The 11,126-nt window shown below is 38.1% G+C and overlaps 1 protein-coding gene across 7 annotated transcripts in view; it reads right to left on the bottom strand.

Annotated features, from left to right (window-relative positions):
- Nucleotides 1-738: 738 nt before the first annotated feature.
- Nucleotides 739-11,126, bottom strand: part of LOC110973888 (fibroblast growth factor receptor-like) — a 56,938-nt gene continuing 46,550 nt past the window's right edge. For all 7 annotated transcript variants that reach the window (XM_022225091.2, XM_022225090.2, XM_022225095.2 and 4 more), the window contains 9 exons: nucleotides 10,253-10,470; nucleotides 9,794-9,921; nucleotides 9,407-9,522; nucleotides 8,928-9,038; nucleotides 7,346-7,533; nucleotides 7,005-7,127; nucleotides 6,476-6,684; nucleotides 5,529-5,634; nucleotides 739-5,156 (listed from right to left, as the gene is read on the bottom strand). In XM_022225091.2, coding sequence (XP_022080783.1) covers nucleotides 5,040-5,156; nucleotides 5,529-5,634; nucleotides 6,476-6,684; nucleotides 7,005-7,127; nucleotides 7,346-7,533; nucleotides 8,928-9,038; nucleotides 9,407-9,522; nucleotides 9,794-9,921; nucleotides 10,253-10,470 — 1,316 coding nt within the window. In that variant the 3' untranslated portion in view covers nucleotides 739-5,039. The remainder of the gene's footprint in view (nucleotides 5,157-5,528; nucleotides 5,635-6,475; nucleotides 6,685-7,004; nucleotides 7,128-7,345; nucleotides 7,534-8,927; nucleotides 9,039-9,406; nucleotides 9,523-9,793; nucleotides 9,922-10,252; nucleotides 10,471-11,126) is intronic.

Below are 11,126 nucleotides of genomic sequence, written 5' to 3'. Positions count from 1 at the left end.
CATGGACGCCGCCAGGTTGCTTGTCATTAACTACCAGCGATAACCGGTTGTTTGTTCCCGGCGTTTGAGCGGCCGACCCACAAACAACAAATAGAGCTAGCTGTTCGTGAACTACATACGGGAACAAACCGCCCGAACTCAGCCTTCGCGTACACGCAGAACACGTGCAAGAACCCGCTTGTCACCACCTGTCTTTCGTTTCGCCGATTGGGGGTGCACTTCAGCTCGGGGCGGACGAGTACCAAAAAAAAAACGCCCTCTTTTGTTCCGCTCGGAGCGGATAGAAGAGACATTGAGAAGCAGTTATATTTTGTTAAACTATAAAACCTCTAAAACTTTTAGAGGTGAGAGGAAAGTACAAGAAGAATATTCTGGGTAAAACTCACGGAATCAGGTAGGGACTGAGAACCCAATCCACATGTGAACAGAGCTGGCGGGTTCTAACCCGGACTGCAGAGGTGGAAGGCGAGGAAAGAACCACTACGCCAACCTGAATTGGTTCCGTCCCAGTTCAGTGGCATTTTAAAGCTTTTATATTGGTCTTCTGAATGGTGAGAAGGGATGGGAAAATTCACGCACTTTCAATAAATCCTGATTTACATTGCTCATGTACTTAGTTTTTAATACCTATTCCAGACAACCACTGAAAGAAATCAGACGGGGAAGGTTTTGAAGAAGGTTTTGAAGTGGAATCAACACCATACAACCAATGAAAAAAACATCACCACACAAATGGTGTAATTGTTCAGAGCACTAAACTCTTCATTATAAACAACTGAAAATGAAAATGCCATAAAAACACATATTGTGCAGAGTGCTATGAAGGTCATCTATTTTGAAAGATGTCCCCAAAACAATAGTTTGCTTTCTAGCGAGTCATAACTAGCAATTAAGATATAAATATAAAATGCGATGTCATTTGTGAATGGTCCATTAATTAAAGAGAGTATAACAGCTAGATTCTGCACCTTTTGGGGATCTCAGTTTTCAATTAAATGATTTTGAAAGACTTGACTGTGAGAGGAAAAAATCACAGATGGAATACAAGGTGGACAACCCAAGATCTGAATATCTGTGAAACTCAATTTCAAAGCTGGATTACAAAGACATGCATTTTAGAATCAATGGAACGACTCATATTGGTAAATTTTAGGACAGTTTTCGAATCCAAGATTAACCTAAATGTTGATGGGACAAGAAATTTGAAAGTGTTCAGTGACCTTCCTTTTGCTTTGCAATTTCGACTTATGATTTGCCCTTACTGGTGTTGAAAAGACCATAAACAAAGTTTTGTCTTTGCCAATCATCAGATAACATACCACAAATTTGTCAGTTACCATGGTAATGTGTTTAACTTAATTTTCTACTGTCTGATCCATCTCTGCCTTGGATCACACACATGATAAATTCAGAATTATTTTTAACGTCATAGGTAAGGTTTAACATTTGGTCTGAAAAATTAAGTCATTCATAATTTTACTAGTAAGAGAAAAAAAAAAATTAAATTACTTTGGGAATAAAAAAGATTCTTCAGAAGTCAAGCTTAAATTTGGTAGAGTATGTATCAACATGAATTTGATCCAAATTCTGCTTAAATAATGATGTTAACTTTTTGACAACAGATCACCACAATACCTGATCATGGCAAAGTAGACCTAAGGCTTCACTAATTTAAATATGATTATTTTTACAAACAATTTTAAAGGATACATCTACCAACTACAAAACTAATTCTTACACAATAACAACTAGATTTCTATGGTATTTAAATACAACTAAGCATGGTTTCTGTGATAAATATACATAGAATTTGATACGGCTCCTCATATGTTTTACTTACTCATTCTGCTTTGAACAGTGTGCATAATTTTGCTTTTTATTAAACTTGCCAAGCTTGTGGATCATGTTGAGGTTTTACAAGGCAATAAATCATACACAGCTTCAGTAACCAGCAGACGTTGAATACTACAATTACCAAATCTTATCAAGCTTTAAAGAATGTCCAGCGTCACACAGCACAGTTGAACTTCAACACCAATTACAGGCTTCTTCAGCTCACATGTATGTTTATCAAATGGTTTACCTCTACAAGCCAATGCAGTGAGTGCTGCTTTAATGCCAACACTAACGACCCACTTCATAAACCTACTAAAGAAAGAAACTGTTTGCTTAGCAAACTCTGGTTACTAGATCAACTGTTGTGCATCCTATATATATTTTTAACTAATCCCGGCTGACTTCCGCTAAGCATACCAATTTCCTAAGCAATAATTTCTGTTCTTCATAGCAGCCTCATGAAACGGGGCCCAGAGCTTTGCACTTCACAGATGAATTAGCCATACACCCTTAAACTACAAGATCTATAGACTTATCAACTTATTTATACTATGTACAATGTTGTAGCAATGCAATATGTAAATAGGAATACGTAGCGCTGAGTTGTATGTCACTTAACATAAGATATGAAAACTACTGTCAACATGATATTTTTGAACAGTTTACTTTTTCTACAACATTTTGTGACCAACATTTGACATTATGATCATTCAAAAAGTGATTTAAAATGGCTTGTAAAATGAGACATCTGACAAATATCAAAAGGAATACTGTAAGCATCATCAGCATTATTTTCAATCTGAAGTAAATTCAGACTGATGTTTCATAAGCAAAATTTTTTTTAAAAATCCAGAAAAATTTTCTCAAAAAAACCTCAAAAATGACCTTTATTTCCCTTTTCCAAACTCACAATGTGAAATGTTTCAAACTAGAAGTGCTCAAGATATGATCTGTTTTTAAATCATAAAAATGTAACTTTACAGTCTTTCAAGGTTTTGAGGAATTAGAAAATCACAAGTAAAATAGAGTCATATTTCTGCAACTTTTCATAAACACAATTAAGGAGTCAGCCTTTTGTTACAATAAAACTATGATACATTTTACAAGTGACACACACCAAAAAATATCTATACAGGCACCAATGATGTACTTTTGCAAGTTTCTTGTACATGTACAATCAAAACTTCAAAGCAACTGTACCAAATTCAAACAGGTGAATACGCTTGCTGTTAAAAATATAAAGTTTACAACATGCGAACATTCTTGCCAAAAGAAATGACAAATGGGTCTCCATGTAAACAAGCAGCATATGAAAGTTCACATAAAATTGGAACAATTAAGAAATGCACTCAGTCACCGATCCAAAAGTATGACGAGAAAAATGGAAACAAACTGACTGAACTGTTTCTTACCATGCTTTGAAACATCAACATTGAAAAAATAAATATGTTGAACAATCCCAACATGAAAAATAACTTTAAAGATTAGTTCATAATTCCAAGCAATGACGAAGTCTGATATGTTTCCCCTTTGTATTTTAGCATCAAGCAGCCTCATGAATTTCAACCAGTCACACCTGATAATCTTTGCATCTCTTTAAAGGCACCAGACCTTTAGAAGTCATCAGAAATAAATTGTTTGCTTTATTCTTGAAAAATAAACCTGCTTATGAATTTAGACAAGAAATGAAAATATATGTGTGCACTGAATTTCTTCTCTTTATGTGTATCTTCTTGTAAGTTTTCAAACAGCAAAACCCAAAGGCACAAGTTTTTTTTCCTGACTATTTTTCATATTCCTTTTAACACAGAGTATAGAATAGTAAGTTGTATCAGATCAGTTTATTTATCATGTCACTTATTTGATCACTTTTTTCTCTTCTTTTTTTTGCTGCACGTTTTTTGTACCTGTTTATGAATATTTCTTAATTTATTTACAACATTAATTGATATATAAGCAGTACAATTGCTTTGTTGTTGGCCAAGTACTGAAATTAAGACGTTCTTATTCAATGATCAGTAAAGTAAAACACAATGTATCAGACAAGATGTACTTAGTTCTCACTCCTTTGAAAGTAGTGCTGATTGTTCCGATTGAAAACTTTTCCAAATAGACTTTACATGGCACTCAACCTGTTAAGCGAAATGTTGCTTCAGCTAAAGCTGATTACTTATTTCAACATTAGATTCTACTTTTCTGCTTTTCAAAACTACCGCCTTGTCCATGTCTTGCTCAGCTTAAATAAGCTTGTGAGACAATTGATATGATTTTTCTACAAAACAACGTACCAATAGTCAGTAAAATAAGACACTTAATGGTGAATTGCTGGCAATTCACTGAATACATACTTCCAGTGGTCCCTTTCAGGTTTACAACCACAATACATTAACCTAGGCTTAAATAATACTGTCTTCCAATCACATCGTGTTTCTCAACATCAGGAGCTATCCACTAGTAAATAGTTATTGTTCCACAAATCGTCTTCATGATGACTGCAGGTTGGGTTTTCTTGTCCTTGAACTCCAGATTGCAAATTCAGGCTTAAGTTGAGAGGCCTCATGACAAGAGGAACACTTGATGACATCGGAAACACGATACTACTGAAGTGCAGCATTGGCGTCTATGTACATGGCAGTAGGGTCACAGCATGAAAGCCATGGCAAATCAGTCATCACCATCTCATCCAGAAACTATGCCAACGTCACTTCTTGCAGCAAATACTGTCATTTACAGTCTTTTCTCTTTCTCTAACTTAATTATATTCAGCCTGGACTCTGTCCAAGTGTTGATCTCACTGAGACCAGAGTGCTTTGACACAACAACCAAACTAATGAGTTCAAGCTTCAAACTGCAAATTCACAAACCAATGTTCATCCCATGCATTCTGGTTTTTACAGCTTTCATCACTTCTGTAGTGTCCAATCACAGAGCACCAAATAGATTGCATGGCCTGTAAAGCAACTTTTATCTCAACAAAATGTCTAAAACACAACTCAAGGTCCACTTGGAAAGGTCTGGGTTTCCCATCATTTTGAAGACTTGGTATCATTCCATCATTGAGCTATTGACAAGTTGACTCACTTCCTTCCAGAGTTACCACTTTCTCAAAGAAGATCCAATATGCACTACTGTCTGGTAACAGCAAGACCGTCACGCAAGCATGCATGAAAGAGGTCTTCTAGGAAACAGCATCAGTGTATAGATCAAACAGTGGACTCACTGCTATGTCGACTATGTTGACTGGAATTACCGGAGTCAAACTCAGCATCCACAAAAGTCGTTACTGGGGCATCACCCAGCGCTTCTAGATCCAAGTAATCCTGATGATGGTAAAGACATTAAGAAAGAAACGAGTTCAAAACACAAATACTGGAAGTATAAGATCATGCTGTGATGACGCATCTCAAGTAACGAATCCACGTTAAACGCTTTATTCCTTGGTATTCTCTCACCCCTTCTTGACCTCTGAGTATTAAAAATTACATTGGCTGTTAAACTTGCTTGTGAAGAGAAAATTAAGACTCCAGCAAATAAGGTTACTTTGGGCTGATACTTTAAGTGCCATGAATGACTAGGATTAGGTTTCTTTTAAGTTCCATGAATGACTAGGATTAGGTTTCTTTTAAGTGCCATGAATGACTAGGATTAGGTTTCTTTTAAGTGCCATGAATGACTAGGTTTAGGTTTCTTACTTGAGTGGAGGAGAGGGATATAATCCTTGCGAGATCTTCCACAAGATCAAAGAAAGTTGGTCGTTGTCCAGGTGAAGTGTGCCAACACTCTCTCATGATGTGATAGCTGCAGAGTAAAAAAACGGCCACATTTCAAGGTCTGACATAATCAGAGTGTCTAGTATTAACACACTGAATATTTTCTGTTGGATCTGTGCATGAATGACAAAGTGCACTATGCAGCCAGCCTTTTAAAAGTGCCAAGCAAAGCCATTCCCACTTTAAGTGTGGGTTTATTTGCACATTGCAACCCATCTTAAGATGAAATTGGTCAATTTACTTGAGATAAAGCTCACAGAATACAACTGCTGAGCAAACAAACACAAAGCACCATATATAACTCTGTTTATGGGGCAGCGCGGACATCCGGATTCTCACAAAATGATAGATACTGCACCGGTGAAACCAGAAACCATGGAGACGTATGCATGCACCAGCCAGTCTGAGAATCTGGTTATACAATTTTTCCTTTGATCTGCACGTATGCACGCGCTCACTGCAGTTGTTTTCATTGGCGCGGTGTGGTTGCTACCCGTATTTTTGTGAAACTCCTGGATGTCCGCACTGCCCCATATCCGGTTCGTAAGTGACTTCGTCACAAAGGTGGATGCGACATGATTTGCAGGCTCTCATTGGACAATTGGTTCCACGTAAACGGTGATCAAAGCATGTAACCCTATGTGCAGTGCACGTGTGCAGTGGGTGTGGTTTAAACTGAGGTGACGTCACACTTACAAACCGGACGGCTTACAAACGGCCAAGCACAGAAAACTAAAATAGCAGATTAACTGTCAAGTTGAACCACTTAACTTCAATGCATTGTGAATCTTGTCCATCAAAGCTGAAGATTATACATCATCTGTTTTTGTCATCCCAGTTAATAAGAAAGCAAGATGAAGAATACTCACATCTCCAATGAGCAGTTCTGAGGTTGCTCCAGACGTTTACCACTCTTGAGAAAATCAAACATTTTCTCAACTGGTACACTAGGGTACGGAGTACCACCTAAGGTAATGATCTCCCACAGCAGGATTCCGAAGGACCAGACGTCGCTTTGAGTAGTGAAGACACGATCAAACAGTGCCTCAGGAGCCATCCACTTGACTGGTAAGCGGCCCTGTGTCAATGTCAATGTACAAAAACTCACTATACAATGCTAATAGTTTCTGACGAGAATGTGTTGCAGGGTTTCCAGCACTTCATGGGAACAAAATTCCCTGATGTTCCCCAATTTGAGGGCTTTTCTCAAATTCCCTGACTGGAAAAAGGAAAAGTCATTTTCTAGGTTTTCCCAGATTTCCAGGTTAGCTGGGTACCCTGCATAGGTCATAATTCAGATGTATTAATTGGTGACAACATGGCTGTCAAGGATACCAACATCAAGTATCAAGTACAAATAACCTCTGACCTAAAGAATACCCAATGTGTTGTACTCACATCAGTCGTCTTCTTGTAGAAGTCGATGTAGTGGACATCCCTGGCAAGCCCAAAGTCAGCAATCTTCATGATGTAGTCCTCAGTAACAAGTACATTACGGGCAGCCAAGTCACGATGGATGGCCTAAAAAAACAAAAAAAAGCCCACTTACTTAGAATATTGTCAAATATCAATCAATCAATTCACTGCTGATTTTATTCAACATCAGGATGTCAAAATAAACCAGAAATCCATGGCTATTTGGAACTGTGCTTCAGAAAAGATAAATTTATTTGAGAAGCAACTTTTAATTTGAATTGTGACAAATTTGTCTGATTTCTGGCTAAGCACCTACTACCAACCTTCTTGGAGGCAAGGAATTCCATGCCACGAGCCACTTGATAAGCCATCGATATAAGATCCTTGTTGGTTAGTAGTTCATGGCCAGGCAACATGACAGTCATCTCAGCATTCTCCGGTGGTCGACGTTGACGTAGGAAATCACGTAGGTTGCCATGATGAGCATACTCAACAATGACATACAGAGGACCTAGAAGGAGTAGAGATCAGTTCACTAGAGGATGCAACTCACTGAGCAACAATCCTATAACACTCACCGAGCAACATTCCTATAAAACTCAAGAAGTAACAATCCTATAAAACTAACCGAACAACATTCCTATAAAACTCAATGAGCAACATTCCTATAAAACTTAAGAAGTAACAATCCTATAAAACTAACCGAACAACATTCCTATAAAACTCAATGAGCAACATTCCTATAAACTCAATGAGCAGCATTCCTATAAAACTCAAGAGGTAACAATCCTATAAAACTAACTGAGCAACATTCCTATAAAACTCAATGAGCAGCATTCCTATAAAACTCAAGAGGTAACAATCCTATAAAACTAACTGAACAACATTCCTATAAAACTCAACGAGCAGCATTCCTATAAAACTCAATGAGCAGCATTCCTATAAAACTCAAGAGGTAACAATCCTATAAAACTAACTGAGCAACATTCCTATAAAACTCAATAGGCAGCATTCCTATAAAACTCAATGAGCAGCATTCCTATAAAACTCAATGAGCAGCATTCCTATAAAACTCAAGAGGTAACAATCCTATAAAACTAACTGAGCAACATTCCTATAAAACTCAATAGGCAGCATTCCTATAAAACTCAATGAGCAGCATTCCTATAAAACTCAAGAGGTAACAATCCTATAAAACTAACTGAGCAACATTCCTATAAAACTCAATGAGCAGCATTCCTATAAAACTCAATGAGCAGCATTCCTATAAACCTCACCGAACAAGAATCCTTTAAACCTCACCGAGCAACACTCCTATAAAACTCACCAAGCAACAATCCTATAAAACTAACCAAGCAACACTGCTATAAACTCACTGAGCAACACTCCTATAAAGCTCACTAAGCAACACTCCTATAAAGCTCACTAAGCAACACTCCTATAAACTCACTAAGCAACACTCCTATAAACTCACTAAGCAACAATCCTATAAAATTCATTGAGAATCAATCCAACAAAACTTGAGCACCAATACTATGAAATTCACAAATGATAAATGACAGCGTTTACTCCTGATCATACTTTTGCTTGAGGAAGGCTAACTAGCAGAATTAAGAACAAAACTCATTTATTTTGGCTTCTAAGGTCTGTATGAGGGACTGGCAAACTCTTTTTTACAAACCCACAACGTGCTACCCCGAGACCTCTCTTTCAATTGTTTTTTTCCTTTAGTTTTTTGTTTGCGTTTTAAATGGATATTGAAGCAACCTCTAACTGATGAGCAGACTGCTATGAATATTACAGTTTAACATGTGCTCAACCTTTCCAGAAATTTGCACAACTGGGATTCCTGATCTTTCTGCTTTTTATAACAAATCTGGACAACAAATCCAAATACACATTCACCATCTTGAGTAGAACATCCTAGGAGATTGATAATGTTGGTGTGTTTGCCGATCATCTTCATCATCTCCAGCTCAGACACTAGATCAGACAACTCGCGTTCACTTGCATTTCCTGGAAAAAGTGGACATACAAAAGGAAACACTTTGTCACATATTTTCTGTAAAGTTTCATTTCAAACTTTAAGACAATAGAATAAAGACAAACATTTCTATGTACTCCCAAATTAGCGTTGCTGCGAGTACTAGCAAATTCTACTGAACTCTGATCTTTCTAGATCCTTAAAATTCAGCAGATTTTCAAAAGAGTTTAGGTTGAGGAAGCAGGCTTGTAATCACAAGCTTGAGAAACATCACCAAGATACCATTTCCTGTAATTCTCACACAACGGATGATTCTTGCAATTCTTGGAGTGTTCCTTGCCAAAAAGTATTTCTGAAATCAGAATTTGGTGATAGTGAAGACCAGTTTAACCAGACATACCTTTGAGCATCTTGACTGCCACCGTTGATGTCTGTTCTTTGTTACTAATGCCCACTGCCTCAGCCAGCACAACCTTGCCGAAGGCCCCTTCACCAAGCACCTTACCCAGACTTAACCTGTCAAAAAAGATGATTGTTTTTGATTAAAAACCTCTCTGTCCGTTCGTCAGGCTGTCTCAGATCACAGTTTGTCTCACAGTTTGATCACAGTTGTCTCACATCATCAGTTGATTGATCATTAGTGCACCTCTAAACAAAATAACATTTCTTCCGAGGACAGTATAAAATCCACCAGAAAGGACCACAGGTGGGTCTTGGACATTTTAGGATATATAGAAATTTAATGAAACTATTTATCAGTCAACAGAGATATGATAAATTGGCTGACCTGTCTCTAGGGAACTCCCATTCAGGATCCAACACCACTTCATACTCAGATACCACAGTGAGTGAAGAGGATAAACGTGATCGGCCAATGACCAACGGACCTGATGACTGCCCTGAATCTGCTGAAAACTGTCAAACAAACACAAAGTCACTAAATACCAATTCACATTGCTTTACTTGCATGAATTTCTTTCACAATTCAGTATAACTACAAAACCATGGGCAATGAATGCTTCAATCTTGCACAGGTCAGTATCATCTTTTTAATGACTAAATTGACAATGAAAAAATCCCACACTCCTTGTCACACTTCCTTTGATATTGCCATCAAAGACTTAGTTCCATTAGTAAGTTATGATCGCATACTGACAGAAAACTGTTGCACTCATGATGATTAATAATGGGTGTCTTTGTTCCATGTTGTGACCAAGATTATTCATCCACTACAGCATCAACATACCTGCCGTATGAGTGGAGCCTTGCCAGGTCCAACAATGATAGAATTCTTAGTGTGTCGTTGGTTGCTCTTGAAACACATCAGGAAAATGAAGCAAAAGAGAACCAGGATGACACAGCTACAAGCAATGGCAACTACCATGACTGTTTTCTGTTGGTTCCAATGGACAGGCCGATTTATGTTGACAACTGGAGCTGAGGTTGGTGGCGGAAGGGTGGGAACTAAAGACAAATCAACAACAAAACACAACTCAGAATAGGATCCAAGGATTAGGATTCTACTCAGCAAGTGGTATTCTGTAAACTGAACCTAGGGGTTAATAGCCTTCAAAAAAATCGGACAGCATGAAAAGGTACATTTTCATCATCCTTTTTCCTTTGTTTGTCACTGCCAGCACCATGGATTATCAGTGGAGACAGAAGTGCTCCAGTGATGAGCTATACAGTACCCCTGCGCACTTATGGAATCTGGCCGCTTTAGTAAAGAACAAACCACTGTGCAGTGTTCATTATACTGGTATAATGGCCCTGTTTACCCTCATGGCCCACGCCCTGCTTGACTGTCAATCTCTCTGCATAGAAACACCCCCATCCAGCTAATAGCAATGCACAGGGCTAATTCCCAGAACAAACCACCGCACAATGGGGGCTCTTTACTGGGCGGAAGGCGTGGCTGCAAATATTCACATGTCATTGGAGGTTGACTGTCAGATTAGAGTTGCCACAAGACAGTCATATGTTTGGGTGTACGCGTCCAGTACATGAAGATATGAATTTTTGAAGAAATAAATTAAAAGGCACCCAGCAGCATGTCCTGCATGCTGCTAACTCGGCTAACTCCACCCAGCATGAAGTGGTTAAGGGTCAAAGGTAAGTAT

This window comes from Acanthaster planci, linkage group LG13, assembly GCF_054643075.1.
Source record: "Acanthaster planci isolate LZ-2023a linkage group LG13, COTS_SCS, whole genome shotgun sequence".
NCBI lineage: Eukaryota > Metazoa > Echinodermata > Asteroidea > Valvatida > Acanthasteridae > Acanthaster > Acanthaster planci.
The sequence above is the reverse complement of the archived record's forward strand: the minus strand, read 5'-3'. Positions and strand labels throughout refer to the sequence as shown.